The 20,019-nt window shown below is 36.7% G+C and overlaps 1 protein-coding gene across 2 annotated transcripts; it reads right to left on the reverse strand.

Moving 5' to 3' along the window:
• Positions 1-540: 540 nt before the first annotated feature.
• LOC135682297 (uncharacterized) lies at positions 541-19,928 on the reverse strand. 2 transcript variants are annotated; one of them, XM_065197126.2, is made up of 4 exons: positions 19,551-19,928; positions 9,525-9,612; positions 3,199-3,638; positions 541-1,829 (listed from the first exon to the last, which is right to left on the reverse strand). In XM_065197126.2, exons 3-4 carry the CDS (start codon positions 3,577-3,579, stop codon positions 954-956), a joined length of 1,257 nt encoding a protein of 418 aa, XP_065053198.1. In that variant the 5' UTR covers positions 3,580-3,638; positions 9,525-9,612; positions 19,551-19,928; the 3' UTR covers positions 541-953. The 2 variants fall into 2 exon arrangements, with proteins under 2 accessions (XP_065053198.1, XP_065053197.1); XM_065197125.2 differs by lacking the exon at positions 9,525-9,612 and having other exon boundaries at positions 542-1,829; positions 19,551-19,927.
• Positions 19,929-20,019: the final 91 nt, after the last annotated feature.

Consider the following 20,019-nt stretch of genomic DNA (forward strand, 5'->3'; position numbering starts at 1 on the left):
GGGCTATCAAAAACACCTTCACGTCGGCCAGTAACAGAGCCATGTGTAACACGGGAACTATTTTGATAATATCTCTAGACGTAACCAGCCAGTTAAAAGATATTCTTACAACTCAAGAAACTTCCACCTCCAAGGGGACCCACAAAAAGGCCACGCCAGAACTGTATCGTTAAACCTTCACCTTGTAATGTCTTATGACTAAAAGTGCCTTTCCTAGCAGAGGACAGGGTAAAACTTATAAACTTTAGATGGGTGGTCCACCAGTCATGATAAATGTTTCTTTTAAATATTTCTAGATCCCCTGTATGTTAATGCATGAGTTCAAAGCCAATAAAGAATGGGTATAAGCCTATAGGGGAGGCATAAAAGACAATAGATGTTCGACAGTAAATGCTTCTTCAAGACATGAGCTCCACGCATTGCACGCCTCTTTTTAAAGGCTATTTCGCAACCGGCATGCTTAGCGATAGTTGGTTTGAAAAAATTGACTGTGTTTTGTATTTCCATATTTTTGTATTTTCATATATTCAGGTTTTCTATTAGGCTGGTATTTTTATTACAGTCGCAAAGCATGCCGGTTGCACAAGAGCCTTTAATAACCGTCCCAAAATGTTTGAATAAGTCTTGAAGCATCAATCTTATTCCAAATTCAACCGATTCTTCTATAAAAACTCGAGTAGCAAGTAGTCAGTTTGGGGACCTTGTTTGATTAAGAATTAATTCAACAGCAGAGGGATTTTTCTCTCATAAATAGCTATGCTTCAGTTTGTAAAGGCCTATGGCATGAAATTAACAAACACTTCAAATCAACTGGCTAGGTATCATCCCACCTCATGCAAGCAGACAAAGTGGCTTTTGATCCAATTGCAGTTTAATAACCCAAACTTGCGCTTCCTTTTATTTCAGGAAACAAATGTCAAAAATTTAATAAATTATTTGCTTGTTGATCTACTTCACAATTTTGTGTCATCAAAACCACTATTTGTGACCCCATCGCCAGTTTTTACTCCAACTTTCACATCTTTACTCTCGTTTTCAAGAGGTGGCGAGTCTACAGTTTGTGTATGTGCATCGACTGAGAAGGCTCTTCGTTTAGGTGAAGTGTCTACTTTCTCGGTTACGACATGAATAATTCTTTCATTCTTTAGGTCTTTCTTTGCCACGCATAGTGAGTGCTGCTGACTGTAGTTCAGTTCCATCAACAGAGATATGCTACCAGTATGCGCCAGCTCCTTCCCAGTAAAGACGGGGGATAAACAGACAGGAGAGTCACATGGAGAACCTACAGTCCTAGTAGACATGACATCAATTCGCCGGGTTTCCTCCCCATCAATATGAGAATGATATATAGTGGTACTTCCGGATATACTTCTTTCATCGTTTACTTTGAATTTATTTTTCTGTTCCACTGTTTGTGGTAAATCTGCAACTAGAATACTCGAAGGTCCTTCAGCTGAATGCGTAGCAAGGTCTGGTTGGTCAATAACCACGTGACTACATTTCTTGGAACTGCAAGATTCACTTCCGTTTGATACGACTCTTGATGCTTTTGCTTTCGTCCGCGATGTCTCCTCCCTGTTGTAAATGCGCCAGTTCTTATTGGTTGTAACGCAGGCTTTCCAGTACGTTTTAGAATATTCAACACAGCCACAGCAATATATGAAATACACCAGGGACATGCTGCAGATGACATAAAGCGTGATGCAGACTGGGGAGAGGCAGCCCTGTGTCGCTATCCAGATGATCATGCCAGTGAACACGAACATTATTACGCAGTAAAGTGTAAACAAGTAGAAGACAAAATCGCAAGAGTCCGTTGGCAACCTCCACTGTTAAAGCAAATCAGAAAAACACATTACGTTTTTTATGCTATTCAATCGTTTGGGGTATCCCAGATACTACTCTATGAATTGAAATGCTATGAATGTAATGAAAATATAATCAAATATATTTGCACAGAAAGATACTTTTCTCGGTGGCCTCTGCAAACTTACACTAAAGTTCTTTAAATGAGAAGTTCTGAATTTCACCATGACAGGCCTCACAAATGTCCTTTTCATTAATCAAAATATGGTTTTGGTACTGTAGGCTCAAGAATTATATAAAGTTGCAAGGGTGGTTGTGCAGAACTTTGGACATGTTAAAGGACAGTATAGGCGATACTGAAAATAAAATACATTCCTTGGCGTTCTTGACATAGAAAAGTCCTTAAACGGTCTTTAAAAATGCGACTCAGCTTTATTCTTAATAAGAACTCTATTGCCCAAGGCAAAAAGAATTTATTTGGCCAATCCTAATTATGCATTCTCCTTGTAACTCATCTCCGTTGCACTAATTAGCCAACTCAAAACTAGGATCTTTTTGAAAAAACTTCGAGCCTATTTCATTCAAGGAACGCGACAAGAGTAAAGAAAAACCTGTTGAAAAGAAATGAAGCAAATGAAGGGTTATTGGTGAATAGGTAAAATCAAGAATCTCGTGGCGACTTCCCCTGAGCTGAGTTTTTAAAATTTTTAGTACATTTAAACTATTATGTTTATCCCAAACCTTTCCTGCATACGGAATTGAGATGCAGAAATAGGTAAAGAAAATAGTTATCTATGTGTTGCTTCTGCAGGTGATTCCCCTGCAGGCTTAAAGAGGCTCGGAAAAAAGGCACGTGTGCAGTATGTCAATTTCAACTTCCTCATTCCTTATTTCCAACTAAATGCATGATGACTTCATCTTCCTGTTTCCCTGTTCAAAGGAAGGCCCCTTAGCATCAAGTTGTGCAGGAATACAGAAATACAGCAACCAGAACTTAATTGGTTCAGTCACAGTTAAAAGTACAATTAGGAATAACTGAGGAAATATCCAAAAATGGCCTTGGGTCGAAGTGTGCCAATTCTATGCACAGGAGCTCCAGATATGATGGGCTTGCATTAATGGGCTTTACAAGGGTCTATGTCCTAAGCTGGTCTAATACTTAAAGAAAACAATTCTGAAAAGAGATCATATGAGATAAAAGGGCACAGTTTTTAATTGGGGTATACCGGCCTCACATTTGCCCTTTCGACTGCCATGCAGGATGGATTCGCAACATCTTTAAAATCATGTGTCAGTATGCATGGAGTCTTTTGAAGCCTTGTTATATTTCCAATGCTTCAGACAATTAACGGAACTCTCTTTCAACCATAAAGCTGTTTAATGAAGACTTACCTTCTGTAATGGTTTGAAACCAACGGATTTCACATTAACCTCAGAAAGACACAGCTCACATTTTCTTCTCCGCGTTTTAAAAAACCACTGCAGAAGACAGCTCTCGTGAGCAAATTTGGCAGAACCGGCACATTTACAAGGTGCAACCAGTGGTTCTGTACCTCTGTCAAGACAGATGCGACAAATGGTTTCATTTTCAATTGTCCGTACACTTGCCTGGCTCGTTGGGGAGCATGGTGGCTGGGTGGGCAACGATGTATCTTGTGTTGCGACGGCTATAACCTCTGTTTGGTCCATCTGGAGTGAGACAGAGTGGCTAAAGTCATCGCCAGAAATGGCCAGTTCATTGTCTCTGAAGAACATGAACATCTGTGCAAGCATTGAGGTCTCTCACGACAGACCGCTATTAATTTGAACCGTCTATTGCTCTGCCTTGATTACTAGAATCGAAATGAAAACAGAAAAGTCAGTCTAAATAAAGAAGCGAACTTTCGTGTCATACCGCCACATAAGCATGGTAGTGATAAACGGATACCTTGTTAGTTGGAAAAATCAAACGCGGCCCAGTTGACTATCGCTTTCTAGGAAACCGATGACATCAAGCCGGGGGTACAGACTTTGTTAACCCTGGAGCATTACTCAGAGGAAAGGACTTCACACCTTCTTTTCTAAAAATTTGTTTCGCGGAGGTTTAATCTTTCTTTTTGAATGGTGCCACATGAAAAGAGATATATTCTTAAAAAAAATTTCAATGCGTATAGAAACTAGCATATCAAAATGCTGATAGGGCAGCAAGCGTGCGAGATTATTGCAAAAAGCCACGCCCCGCAGATGCAAGGGGTTTCCTTTTCTTAGTCCTGCCAATTTTTTAAGCCTGTCCTGAAATAACAGCTAATTTGAGTAATCCTGGAAAAACAGGAGCTCTTGAAAAGACCTCAAGACACATATAGCCGCTCACGTCATAAAAATCGATTACTGAAAATAGCAGCCTGCTTCACTCAGGTTGAATTCGTAAAAAATTGGCGCAGCTCGTTAATATAAATACGTGGTTAAACAGTAACGTAACGGAGGCATCTGGGCCCTATGGAAACAACTGAGACGGGCTCCTATATACGGACTGCAAAATAGTACTACGTAACACCGTAGAGCATTTCAAACACAATAGTAAGATGTAACATGATAATTTTTTCTTAACTAGAGGAAGCCGAGCTATACAAGCTTGAGAAAGCGTGAAAAGTTTTAAAAATAAGGTGAACTTGAAATAATTTGTGGGTCCCTGTTGGTCGGACTAAAGTGCCCTTAACTGCGTTACGCCACTCGGGTAAACACACTTTGTGAACCCTGGGGGGACTAACGTCAATCAAAATATATTGATGTAAATACAAAAAATGTTAAGAAATCGAGAAAATGGAAGCAGACTCTTTGTTTATTTTTCTCATCTGATGCCTGATGCATTAGAGAAACAGCCAGCCAGCTAAATTTCTCCGTAGTTTTTTCCTTAAAAAACCATGTTCATTACTTTTATCACAATTTATTCAGCCCAACATGCCCATCATAATGTTTTGTCTGCTGCAAATAATGCCTGTCCTTTTTTGCTTTGCATTGAGATTGTGTTAAAATAATGTTGATATTTGCACATATAAGTTGTTGTAGCCAGGGATGCTGAAACGATCAAGGAGCAAGGGGGGGCAGGCTTCATTAAAAAAGCTTAAGGAAAATAATTCCCAGTTTCCACCAAATCTTTTTCAACCGTTGTTTTATTTCGATTTTGTGTAGGCATCTTGAATATGGGCTAACTGCTTCCATATGAAATATGTTTACAAATTTTGCGAAATTCCATCATGAATAAGGTATTACTGTCAAGATTTCATATGAATTTCATTGATAATTAAAAAGGTCGGTGTAACAGGCACTTTTTTGGAAAGGACACTGTAGCCTCATTTGCCCCTCCTATCAAAGGGCAAGAGGGGTGGTTATACCCCTCTTCGGAACCCTGGTTGTAGCTGTAATTTTATGAGTTTTATGTAATTGTTGCCGTTAAGGTTAGAGGCCGTCTTCGCTTAGATACTTCAAAATTAGCGTAATATCATAACAACATTAAATCAGAAGACAGCTGATGGAATGGCAGGTGCCGTTATTAGCTCTCGATATTTCCCAACCTCTTTATTTGTATGATATATTTGTTGGTCAATCCACTAGAAAAATCAGCATGAATTTCCAGCAAAAATACTATAAATTCAAATTTGCTTCACTTTCAAGCAGCAATATCAATTTTGAAACAATAAGGCTTCAACGCAAGTGTAAGGTACGGGCCAACGCCAATGACAAATTAAAAACCCATTACAAAAGATTTTGCAAAAGAACTCTCTTGTGCTGCAAAATCGTAGGGACCATGGACCCCGAGTCATCCGAGGCCTAGAAAACAAGTGGTGAACCTTTAACAACTTAACTGCTTTACTTAAAAAATCTCAGTCATCTTAGTAGACTCAACTTCTGTTCTATCCTTGTCACTTGATACACCCCGATGATTATAAAAATACTCACATACAAAACGACACATAAGCGCTGCCCTGACTTGGCAACCTTGATTCGTTGAGCGTTACATGGCTCTATTTGTGGTAAAATGTCTTTTCTTGTCTCAGCATTTGCTTTATTTTTAAATCTTTATTTTGAGGCAAATACCAAATGGTGCTTTATTGAAGCTGGATGAAGAGTACTGTTTTTTACAAGGCTCTGCCGTAGCGCGGAGAGTACTATTGAAGGGGCACAGGTGAGTGAGAACGATAGAAGCATAAGGGATTGCTCATTGAAACATAGTAAACATTTTTATTTTTGAGAGGCAAGGAATAATTCTTACTTGTTTCTATCATTTTTCACATTCAGAGAAGAGCAACCTTCGATATTTTGATAGCGCCACACTAAAAACCTGGACAAAATTCCTCCAGATTATGGGGTGTGGATTCCACAACGCCATATCTTCTACCCAGTTTTGAATTCTTATTGATCGTTGAAACAAACACTTTTCTGGCAGATTTTACAGAAATGTTTAGAGGGTCAAGTTTTTGCCAAAGTGCGCCCTACTTTCCCGAAGCCCCAATTGGCACTCTGGAACCCAGGGTATTAGAGAAAAGACAGCACTGGCTTTTTGCTTTTGAATAATTTTTAGATGGAAAGCTATTGTTCATTGGTTTCTTCGACTTTATACTCAAAGACGTGGTAGTGCGAAATACACTGTGACGTCAAACTTACGTCACCGAAGAAAATTTCAATTCATCAAAACTCAAGCGGCCGTAACTGAAAAATCTATAAAAATTACAAAATAATTCATAACATTTCGTCGGATTAACTTCAACTAGGTTTTTGATGGAGAGACCCTTTTTAAATTTCATAACTACACTTTTTTCATAGGAGCAATTTAATAAGAACACCAGTGGCGGAAATTATGGGGTTTGTGGGGTTCGAGCCCTAAATCAACGATCTCGTCGGAAAATTCGGGCCTTCGTCGGATAATTGACAATCGTTTGACGTCTCGAAATTACTTCAAGAAATCGTTCTGAAATGCATTTTTAGCTAATCTAAGGTGAGAAATCTAAGGTGGAAAATAGCATTGCTGAGAAAATATTAGCCAGTACTAAATAATCAAACAAACAATATATGAAAAAATCAAAATTTCTTGTGAATTGTATATTTCGTAAAGAGTAGCAGAAATTTTTATCGAATTCTTCCAAGTAAAGTGTAATCGTAAAGTATAACCTTCAAAAATTTAATCTGTTGACCTCTTATATCATCAGTTGTCTCAAATGAGATATCGATCTTGATAAAAATTCATAAATTGATTGTTCTTCTTGCTACTCAATTATGGCGTGGTCAGCAAAGATTTCTTAAGGATCCCGCCAAAAAATCACCTATTTTCGTCAAAATGTGCAGTTTCCTTATATTAGAAATGATCCAGGATGATATCTTGTCTGAAATCGTAGGCCTGCTACCCCCCCCCCCCCCCCAAATGAAAGCCTGAATTTCCACCACTGAAGAACACGAGCCTCGAAATTTGTCAAAAGTTTAGAACTATTAACAAGGTGAACTATTAACAGAGCAACTCAAAAACGTTTATTTTAAAAAAATTTCGTCTCATAAGTGTGGAGATTTGCCATCTAAGGGTGTTTTTCGGTGAATTTTCAAACTTTTCAGCAAATTAAATATGTTACAATGCACACACCCTTATAATTTGAAAACAAATTAGAACAATCAAGCCTCGAATTTTTTAAAAAAAGCCGGTCTGAAGTTCAATTTACTGGTTATATAAAGAAACAGTGTATTGCAGAAAAGAACCTCTAAGTAGGGTAGGTAGAAGTAAACAACTGCATTCTTTGGCATCTACATACAAACACGTATTCTTATAAGTGAAATAAAACCTTGAGAAAACAGGATTATGCGGTAATGCGAGCCAAGACCACTAGCTCTTCCTTTCCTGGGTAACCTTTGGCAGCCATATCGACCTGCACTTCCGACCAGCTTAGCCACTGGAACAGGAGGTAACTGTTTCACTGAGATATTCAGAGAGCTTCTCAGTCATTGATATATATGCCAACTGAGCAGTTTTGCGAGAGAAAAGCAGGACGTAAGAAAGTCTGTGAGAGTTAGGGGGTATTAGCCAAAGTTGTCTGAAATTAGAGCGAAAATTTGAAAATGGTACATGCCCAAAAAAATGGGCCTATTTTAAGAGCAGATGGGAAAAGTACATGTAGATAGAAAAATTGGTATTCAATATGGGCTGTTACCGGGAAAAATCTTTACTAGATCCTTGTATCGAGTTCCTAGACGGTAGTGGGCCTGCTACCGTGGAGAAAATCAACGAAAATGTGAGGGGTCTTCATAGAAATATCAAAGAAATGTTTTTCGTAGCGAAGAAGTGTTACAAAAATACAAACAATAACTTTTGAATGACGATATGGGAACGTAATCATTAAGGAATTCATTTATGATAATTGGTTTATAAAGATCTATATTATTGTAACATGATTACGAAATTCCCATATTATCAGCTGATGGAATCTGATTTGATTAGGGTCCTTGTGGGTTATATTTAAACACGATTAATTTATCTGTAATTATCCAGTTCTCTAGAATCTATGCTGCAAAAACTATGCATAGTCTGAATTATTTTAAGCATAGTCTGGTTGTTTTTTTCAAACTATTGCGTCAAATGCCATGCAAACCAATTAAATATGTATGTTGCGGGGGTTCTTCATCCGAAGAAAAGATAATATCGTTAGCATATAAATTGAGAACTAAAATAGAATGAAATTAATTAGTTATCAAACTAACTATTTAACTATCAAAATGCCTTGCAAACAGTTATTAACGAAAACCATAATTTTTGTTAAGCTTTGATTTTCTTAAAAAATATTGACTCAGAGCCTAAATATGCTTTAGATCTTTTTTAAACGACACTATTGGAAAATCTTTCAGGAAAAAGACGAAAAAAACGAAACCTCTTGTGTAGAATGGTTGAGAAACATTCAAATTACAGTATTTTTGCTGTATTTTTCGCTGTTTTGTTACAGTAAGCTTGGATATGATTGACATTTGAAACTTCTTTTTGATTGCTTTTTATAAAGTTTGACCTTGGCTTTAATTCACATATTTTAGCAATTTTGTGTCTTAATATTCATTTATAAACTATATTTTTTATGTTGTATTTCTTACTGAAAGCTGAAATCCAAGCGAAAAAGCAAAGAGGCAAAAAGAAAAAAACACTCTTAAAATAATTTCAGTAAAGTGTTCTATATATTTAGATAAAGAAGAAATCTGGGTTTTCGGAGCATGATCTCAAACTGTTAAAGTTCGATATTCATATCGTTATTTCGCGAACAGTGTAAGCAGATCTGGGAAAATATTCAGGTTTTCAAATTATTGTTTCACGATGGCAATCAGATTTTGAGGTCCAAGATCCGAATTCAGCTGTGTGATTTGAGAAAAATATCCGAATTCAGCTGTGTGATTATGAATGGATAACATTTAGACTTATCGGTAGGAAATTCAAAGCATACGACTTTTGATGCTTATTATGCGAAAAAATGTTCGACAAATTCGTAATGATTGCCTTTTTCTTTCGTGGGAATGAAGTTGATTCATTACTTGAAACAATAGTGGCTTTTTGACTATTACTGGACAAGAGCGATTGTTTATATTCATTACGCTACTGTTACAAATTTATATTCCATCAACATTTTTCAAGCTTCTATGATTTCGTCTTAATACCTGCCAGGCGCAACATCGATACCAAACATCGAGAAAAATCAAAGTTCACAAAAATCACCACAAACCTTATCGATTTCTTTGCTATGTTGAAGTTTATCTCTCCATTCCAATAGGATACTTGTTCTTTTCTGTGTAGTATTAAATCGACTATCCCTGAACATGGAAAGATATAATGACAGTCTTATTGTGGACTTCAATCGCAGCATTAACGATGTTGAACAGAGAGCTCAAAGATGACATGCTGGCCTAGTACTCGCTGAAAGTGAAATGAGCTTCAACGACACTCCACGTATAATAACAACAGCAGGATGAGCATAAACTCTTCCAACATGCTACTATCTGAATATTTATGGGACTAGAGAGCAATCAATTATTAATGAGGGAGAGAAGCTGCTTGTCTTCAGAAAATTGAGTTTTAAAACTTTCAGTCATTTCAAGGCTAGGCTTTAACCCTAGCGGTGTTCTCCAATAATTGATTTGCTTGCAAAGAGCCCTGAGAACTTATACCATGTGCGGTCTAGCTCCACTGCTGGGACTTGATGAGAACACATTCACATTCCCAAGGTATTTGCCGTTAATTCCCCTATTTGCCTAAACGACAAAGAGAACACATGGCAGAACAAGCGCAAGTAAAGAGGCCTCTTGGAAAAACCTTCCTTGAAGATAGTTCCATTGAGACATCCACTTGAATCTACTTAGCGTGGGAAGGGTCATCTATTCATTTCAAACGTTACAGACAAAGATGGAATAATTGTTACATCTTAGGACCGTCTAATTGAGGAAATTGGTCGTTCTTATTTCGCCACCTAATTGCAACCTACGAAATGGGTGTGGGGAATTTCGATTCATTTACGATCGCAAACTATATTTTATATGGGATTTGGTTGGCCATTTATCGGAAATTGATAGCACTGTGTAGTGAATCTATCTAAACAGCTGCCTTATAAATCTTTGATCGTTGTTATAGGAAAGGGAATCATTAATTTTCGCCAAGAATTTTTCGTCGGATCCGAATCCTTGTGTCAGTAAAAACTGTGTCGAAAACGTGGAAACTGAAAAAGTAGAAATGTTTGCTAAAGCGTGTTTTGTGACCTAAAATGGATTCTACACCCTATCAAGCTAATTCTGAAAGGAAACTTGAATTCCGCATCCTTTTGAGGGTATCTTTAGCCGTACAACAACCAAAATCTGGGTGGGCTGCAGGCACATTTGATTTTCCAAAATATATGCCCCGCATTGAAGATCTTTTGCCCGGTTTGCCCCTACTTTTAATAAATTTATCAACTTTCGGAGAATGCTACTCCTATATCCACATCATATACACTAGTGCATAGATAATACCAAGGCTCCCCTAAAAATGGCAATGAACCTGCGTATGCTTCTGGATACCAGAGACATTTTGTTTGGGCCTCGTTTTCAAATTTCCTTTAACCTCCGTTGAACACATAATCCTTCTTTGAATCAAGATTCCATCAAATAAAGAAGAGCCAACAGCTTTAAGTATACTTTAACCGTTATTGTATAGAAAATATCTATGTTGTTCACACTGATACATTTCGACTTACATTTTGTTTGGGCAACGAAATCAACAGAACTATGACAGCAACAATTTTTTTTGCTCTTCTACTGTTACATAACTCGCAGCAGTTGAATTAAGATTTATTGCGAAGGACAGCGCGCGCTTCATGTAGATACCTCCTTTTGGTGTGCAGTTCTTTAGATAAATTGTTGATTATAGAACCCGTGCTTTATGCAAAAAGTAATTTTTGGATTTTCGTTGCTATTAGGCTAGGACCATTGTACTAGGACACTCCTCTCACTTATCTTTCATTCAAAACATCGGTTTTTTTTTAAACTGTGAACACCCATTCTCGAAATCAGATCAATTTCAAAAACATCGCTCTTGAGAGATATTATAAAAGAAAAGGGCAGATGGTATAGGTGATAAAAAAAGCAAAGATGTAAACAAAGATAGCGTCAGTACAGTACCAATCATGCTGAAAAAAGCGAACCTGGGAATTAGTGTATCGTAGGGTTCTACTGTAGGACTCAACTGCAAGACTGCACTGTGGTAGTGTGCTACGGCAAGGGCTAAAGTCCCTCCCCTCACTTTTCGCCAGAAGTTTCTTATTTATTGCATTTCTGTACGTAATTGCATTGTGGGAGTGTACTGACGGCCTGTACTTTTGGGCTGTACTGTGGCACTGTACTGTGGATTTCGTCTAGGTACAACTTGATTAAGACAGAAGACAGAAGACCTTAACGTAGAAAATCTCACGGTGACCAAACCGCAGAACAACATTCGCACCGTCAAACGGCAAGGTAGTTTGGAATCCCCATGAAAGAGGCAACAGCCTGTTAAATATCTTTGTCAAAAAGCAAATTGAAAGATTTCAGGTTACACTTGGGCTTTGGGAGGGCAATCTCAATCCTAATAGATAACATATACTTATTCCAAAATGCATGACAGCATTAGCCTCCGAAAGAAAAAGTTTCAATGCACAAGTTATCAAGAATTACTCATGAAAGGAAATCTATTGCAGCGTAAGCCCTTTGATTAAAAACTTTTTGTCAAATCTGCTGCGATCGTTGAGAACTCTCTCCTTCACTACATTTATTTTTATTTTTCAAGGGAGTAGGCCTACATATAATTTTATGAATCACACACTTGCCTGTCACAGATTTTCAACTGATTTTATTCTCATCTTCATATACACTCATTTTTTAAAAGAAACAGGTTATAAGAAATGGCAGGCTCAATTTTTCGAAAGTTAAGAAGCACCCAAATTGAAAAAAGCTAAGAAACTTTTCTAATTGGCAATTTTAATTTTCCGAGTTGACAATCGAAACAGTCTTGACATTGAACATTACTGTATATTGCAACACTACACTTGACATGCAGTTTGTATTCATTCTCAGTAAATTGCACATTCAAGAAGTTTCCATTTAAAAATCTGTTTTGACTTCAACGTGACATTTATGAAGTTCAAGGAACGTAACTGTTTACAGATCTTAACAGAGTTAGTCACTCTAGGAAAACAAAACTCCTTGATCACTATGTTAGTTTATCTCTGAATGTGAGTGAACTATCTACTTTACCTTAAAAAATTCATTACCTAAGAAATTTAAAAAACATGTAAGAAACTTTTGATACAAGTGATTCTGCCATTGGTCAACATCTTTTAGACAACCCAGATTGTGCAAAACTCTATAATGACGACATGTTTCGGATAATTGGCAGAGCCCGGTCGTCCTTCCATCTAGCAGTTTTGGAGTCAATCTACATAAAAACGAAAAAGCCGCCATTGTGTAGACAAAAGGAGTTCGTTTTCTTTCTTGGACTCCATTGGTAATTTTTCTTTAGGCTCGCGGCACTGATTGGTCAACTTTACCGGTCTTGTGCTTGCGTTTTTCTGATTGGCCTATTTCGATCCACAACTGGGTATATATTTTTCCATCGGGTTTTTTCGGAACCTATTCTGACGTTTTATGCTCTGAGGAGTGTCAGACGAAAAAGCTTTTAGTATGTTGTAAAATGTTTGCTTTTTTCAAGGCATTTTCAAACTTTTGATAGCAAAATGGGTAGAAAATTTAAGAAACTGCCTACCAGCACCGGACCTTAGTTTCTTATGAAAAAAGTACGTGTAATTTTTTTCTAAGAACCAGATAATTTTTGCCGAGCCTTGATGTTCTCAACTTTTTTATAATTTTAGGCTCAAATGTTCTTAAAATTGATCTTATTTTAAGAGTGATTTTTGCAAATATTTGAGAAGTTACATACTGTTTTACTGATGTTTTTCTGATTTAAGACGTTTCACTGGGTAAAGTTTGAAAATAAAGCAACGACTGCTAGAGTTTATGAACAAACTTGCATAGTTTTGTTCTGTTGACATGACATAAATTTCAAAATTTGAATTGTTTTTTTTAAATTTCTCATCTGACGCTGAGCATGTTCTAGCCTTGTTCTTATTTTTTGGGCTAATCGAGCCTCAGTGTTCTTATAAAAAAAGAGTATATTACCCAATGCTCTTTCCAAAAAAAAATTATACGCGTGAGACTGTCAGAAGAAGGACTTGCTTTACGAACAGACCACACATACACAACAATGCTGATTAGAACTAAAATGAAAAACGCATGCAAAAAAGATAGTTCTCATTTCTTACAATAATCGTAAAATTTTAGGCGTTAATGAGTTCGACTTGCATAATCATTTCAATTTCTATTTCAATTATTTTGAAGTTCTTCACAATTATTCGCCAGGTCAGTAGCTGCAGGATCAACTTGATTCCTCTAACAAATTGAAATCTGAAACTGACAGCCATTTTCTTCAACTTGGCCGAATTAAAACCGATTAGCTTATTTCCTGCGGTCGTGCGACATATATTGAAGATAAGACACTTAAAGTCGAGTTTACGGTCCATCTCAGCACAAAAAAGCCTGCTGAACTTTGCAGATTTGACATGTTCACTGATGTTAATCTCCTCCCTGGTGCTTCGACTTCGTCCTTTAAGACTTCGATAGTTGGAACTTATTCTGGATTAACGATCTTGGCGTTTAAAGTAACGTTTAGGCTCATTTTCGAAATTCAATAGCGTTGAAATTTTAAGACAACAATTCAAATGTATCGCCATCAGTGAACTACCAGAGCTTATTCTAAGGAAAATTTCCAGCTCCACAAATCATCGTTATGTCTTTAGCGCTATTTACTCTTTAAGACCAGGCTTCTATCAGAGCAAATGCAAACCAATCTATTCAATATTTCCATCAAATTGTTAGATATGTTGGGAGGACAGCCGAAAGTTTCGGATGCTCCGGGGCAAAGCTTAAAGCGGAGGCATTGTGAACGAAGTGAGCAGAAATCTTGGCGACCACGCCCTTTAGCTTAGCTTAAAATACATTTCAGAATGTTTCTTGCAGTCATCTTCTCACAACCATTTAAAACGTTGTACTATTTTTAAGCCTACTTAGTTACGTCTGATATGTTTCATCCTTAAAATGGAATCCATCATTTTACGAGACCCCTTTGACCTCAAGGGCCATGGGGCAATTTGTCACCTCTGCCCCCTCTCCTCTTGGCGGCTCTGGGTTTTGGCTCTTCATTCGCGAACCAAAACCTTTATGTCCTACAATTAAATTAAATAGCAAAAACTACAGCTTAGGTAATAAGTCTTGCCATATTCTATAAAAAAGGTGAATCAGGCATATCAACTGATCGTTGCGGTTTCCATCGTCAATGCAGTCGACCTATTCCATTCGGGCGAAATGTGATGAGACTAATAATAAAATAACAAAGCATTTCTTTATTTTGTTTTAATGTTTCAGCTCCACAGAATTTCATACCCAGCTCCATACTTTGAATTCCAGTTCCAAGAAAAGGGCCTAAATCCAGCTTAGAATAAATAAGCCCTGAACTATGCAATGGAAAACCAATAATTATAGCTTTGCTCATTTATTCTTACTTCTTCCCTCCAGGCTTTCTTCTTTATCGACAACATTACTGTAACTTTTTTATTGCTTTCAGGCTTACCTTTCTTTAGTATCTCTGATCTTTCATAAGATCGATTTCCGAGTTATTATGATATCGACTGTTTAAGCGATTGATGTCTACACTGGTAAAAAGGGCCTTTAAAAACATCATCAATGGACAAGATCTACGGATGCAAATATTGTATTTTATTGTATAGATTGTTTATTGCATTGTATAGCTTATTTAAAGTTAGGTTTTACAATAGTGAAAACACACTTATTAAGACTAACATAAAGCAATTTCAAGGATTGCATAAGCCAGATTATTTACTGCAAAACGAGCACGCGCACTTGTTTTCAAGGAACCAAGTTTTGATCAAATTCTCGAATTTTCTAATATTTTGTGCTATCTTTATTGATTCTGGGAGTGATTTCCAGATTTTATGGCCTTGGAAATTTAATGATCTGATACCATTTTTGGTCGTTCTGGCTTTTGGAATGTCAAGGGTGTTCTTGAGTCTTGAGTACAAAATAGTCTTTCGTGAAAACAGGATTAAGGTTGTTAAATGTTTTATAAACTTCGAGCGCTAAAATTCTAACTGATTTGATATGTATGGTAGTTTCTTTTGAGTTAGCAAGTAATTCTTTGTACGAAGATGAATAGTCCGAAAAGGCTAGTTACAATGCCCTCTAGTTAATTTCCTCTAGCGTTCGTGCCGGGTCATTGACTGTCCAATAGCTTAAATTGAAATCAGGCAATCTTTTACTAGACACTATAAGATAGCATCAAAAGTCGAAATATTTTTGTGAGATCCCAGCATATCACATTGGGCATTCAATAACGAAATTGACAAATTTATGATTCGTTTACCATATTGTTTTTCTTTATACACTATTCCTGTTAGTCTTATTCATATTTAATATTTTATTTAAATTCATCACCCTTTTACTTTTATTCTCGATTCCATTGATATCAGTCCACATTCATATATAATTCCATTATATGGTATATAAGCCAGGTTGGTTGAACATATAAAAAGGCCCCTTAGATTTAATGCATCCTCTAATGAATGCACCCATAAAATTTTAAAAAATATAAAAAGCGCTGAGATTCTATTGAATGTTAGTGCCGAGAATTCGAAAATAAAATAACAAGCATTACATTCCGTACAATCAACTGACTCTGTTTAGAAATACAACTTAGAGGGGGCTCTCCATGTTCATCTATCATAAATCATCACTCCATAGATTTGGAAACTCAGCTTCTTTTCGAAGAAGAGAGGCTCTCTGTTTATATTCCTTCACCCAATCTTTTCCTGGTGAAAGGACAAGAATTCTACTCATGACCTGTATAACGACTTTGATTTTAGAGTGAATATGTGATCGAAATGATGATGGGTGTTACGTCAATTTTGGTTTCGCTTAAAAACACTATTATTTCGCTCCGTTCTCGAACAGTACTGGTTTGCAGCAATGTGGCGGTTACTGTAGACTAGCAGAGAAATGACGTCATGAAATCTATTTTTTTGAATTTTCCAGTTAATCAAGTTTGAATCGAGTTGTGTTATCAACCTCAACTGGGAACTTGATCAACTAAAAAGGTCCTTCTGGATAACGGCTATCCAGACAGAAGATGTAACTGTAACATTTAAAAAAAATTCCATTTCGTGCACCAAAATACCTATAAATATAAAAAAATCGGCTTAGGGACTATGCCTTCTTCAAGGCTGTAAATTGTTGCTCTAGCTTTGACGATACACCTAGCTAACTTTCATTATATTTCATAGCTGGAAAAAACAAATGCTTTAACCTTCTTTCGAGGTAAAGCAAATATCATGAGATGGTTCGGAGATGCAGATAGGCGCAATAAGAATGTCTGGATGGAGGAGGGACACCATGAGCTTCTTTGTTAAATCTACAAAGCGAGTCCCAAGGGAACTTGGCATAGTGGTCCACTTTTGACGGTATCCCTCAAGTACTATCCACTAAGGCCTAAAGACGCAGGATGCTTGAATATCACCTAGCCTCATTCATTTCACTCTATACCCTTCACATTTTGATTCCAGACAACGAATCAAGAAACCATATTATAAACTGTTTACATTGCCACTAAGCACTGTATTTTCCGCTGGAAAAATAAAAGATTGAAAAAATTCAATCAATATGTCATTTTGATCAGGCGAACCGGACAGCCATATTAGTGATTCTGTATGGACTCCTTTAAGCCGGTTGTAAACAACCAGTAAAGAGAGGCTTACGATTGTGTGCAAATAATTTGCGAAAACGAAAATGAATTTTGAAATTAAAAGTAATTATCAAACAATGCCTTCATTTACTTGCACTTTTTAAACATTTTAATTAAGCTTTAGTAAACAACGCCTCACATTTAAGTTTCATAGTTCTCCTACACGTTTCCAGCACTATTTACACATTTTGCTGCACAAACAAGGTATGGAATGACCCTCATCTTTTCAGGTGTAGATGAAAAATGATTTATAACTGTTTTTAACAAGTTAACGCAGAACAGCAGTTAGAGTATATTGAAAAATATTTTGAGTCAGTGATACGACCAGGCACCCACGACCGTGAAACGTTGCTTCAATCCAAGCCCAAGGACGTACGGCCTCATACCGCCCTCTCTATTTATTGAGTTCTGTCCTTTTTGTATCACTGACTCACATTTTCTCTGAGTTTACTATTGAATCTCCCTGTTTTGAACTAGGCATGCGATGTTAACGTGAACTACCGTTCGCAAACAAAATTTTTATCATGGAAGGTACAGTGAAAATTGGGAGACCAAAACAACGACACTTTTATGAACGTTTGTTCATAAAACTTTTATTAAACATGGAAAAGTGGAACGTTTGTACCATGTTTTCAAACGTTTATTAAAATGTTAGCAGTTTCCTTTCTAAAACCGAAAAAATACAAATATGAATAAGGGTTTAAGAAGAAAATTCACAAAAGAGTAAATGAAGAAATAATACTGAGTTTAATCATATTTTATTACTGGGTGGCATTGTGAAATCAATCTTTCGTTAACAGTATTTCAGAATAAATCTAAACTGCAACAAAGATTTTCCCCTAATGAGGTGGACGAATAAGAGAATCAGCAAGCTTTTTGAAGCGGAAATTTTGATCTATATGCCTGTGAATGGAGCTGTCTGACGTCACAATATGTGGCAGTGTTGCAAGCTAACTGTCCTTGTAGAATAGGTTACAGAGTTGCTTTATCAGAGACACAGTATCTGAAAATTGTCATTTAAAAGCCTCACTGGGCAAGCAAATGATTGTGACCATGATAAAAAACCAATTCTTTAAGCTAAAATTTAGAAGGTTTGTATTGACTTTAAAAAAGAAATTATTATTCTTACTTAAAACAATATTATGTGATACTTGCTTGAATTTTTCTTGCCTTCGACCATTTCCTCGTTAGGCCTAACCATATAAGATTAAAAGTTCGCCCTAGATAAATTTTTGCCTCTTCAAATTGATGACTTGATAAATGGGGCCAATAAACAGCAACAATTTTATCTTAAATTCAAGCCTTCTCTCGACATTTCCGGCTAGAAACTTTGGATTTGAAAAGCCTTGGTGTGCTTGGAATTTCTGAATTTTGAGGCTATTCTTATACTATGCTTAAAGTCTTCTGAAGTAACTTCCAATTCAATAAAAGTGAATGTGAAACAAAAATTAGTTTTTTACGGTCCTGAGACCTTGATAAAAATCCACTTAACAACTTTCTGCAGTAACAATGTTCAACAATATTTCATTGGAACTGAAAAGTCTAACAAAAATCACCAAAGGTTTTTGAAGATTATAAGTCTATAATCATTCTTTGTTATTCCTTCAATCTTTAGCAATTGTGGGCCTGAATATTGTAATGTTCTGAGTGATTCCTTCACATCTTAACAAACATTTCAAAAGCATCGAAGCTAAATTAAAATGAAGCCTAACCATGTGTGGAAGATATAAATAAGAGAACCGCAAGTTGGTTTGCAAATGACCTGTCAACCTCGTTGAGTGCTCGTGAATACACGGAAACTGCAGGAAAGATGGCAGAGATAAATTGCATATGTATGGGTTGATGAAGAATAGAAGTTTGTATTTTTGACAGCAACAATACACAAAATTCCCGGCTCAGCCATCTATATTTTACGCTAGTCCACTGCAAAGTTGGTTATGAAATTTCAAAAGTTTGAAGCCCTTAAAAAATGTTCTCATCATAAATGTATGTTGCAGAATTCTCTCTCGATTTTTTTTATTTTTAATTTTTTGAGAACAATTGGACGTCTAAAGTTGAGCATCTTTACTTTCTTTGCCGTCTCAGAAACACCATAATGATCAATGGTTGCCTATTCCGTGCACAAATTCCTTGACAATACTATGGAATAATCTTTCTTTCACAGAATAATCTGCTTCTTGGTGTAAGTTCTCGATATTCCCTTCAACACAATGTATGGTCAGGTCTGTTTTTCAAAACAGTTGGATCATTATTATTCACTGTGTCGAATTTAGCTCGTTTTTAGGAGAAAATGCTTGACGAAAAAAGGAAGAAAATGCTGTGCGTCAAATTACGAAAGAAGAAAACATAGAATTTAGGCAGCAAAATAATTTGAACTTACCCGTGCTTTCCAAAATAGTGTAGTTAAAAGCTTTCGAGGTTGGAAAACTTTCTTTGCATCTTTCTTCGAGAAGTTTTGCACCAACAAATCCTTGATAAATTCACGAAGCTGTCCGTAATGTATAATTTAAAAATCCAAGAGAAACGGGGGTTGAATTGTTAAAAAGAGGCAAACAACTGAACTCCAGAACTGACGATTCACCGAGAGTGTTGTTTCATCATCAGTCGAGTCTTTCCAACGACTGATACGGACAATGCTGGACTCATACCATTCGTGTGTTTAAAAATCAACGTGAAAATCGTCTAGAGAGTTATGATTTCATTAAAAGAACAAGAGAAGGAAAAAGAATTTGAAACAAAGCCTCCGCGAGGAACAGGTGAATTACCAACATGTGTTTTTGTTTTGAGAAGCAGGTCAATAAGGCCTGGAGCGAGAATCGGCAGCTATTGTTCAGTGCAGCGAGGTCAAT

This window comes from Rhopilema esculentum, chromosome 16 (assembly GCF_057945365.1).
Source record: "Rhopilema esculentum isolate cy_ngs chromosome 16, ASM5794536v1, whole genome shotgun sequence".
NCBI lineage: Eukaryota > Metazoa > Cnidaria > Scyphozoa > Rhizostomeae > Rhizostomatidae > Rhopilema > Rhopilema esculentum.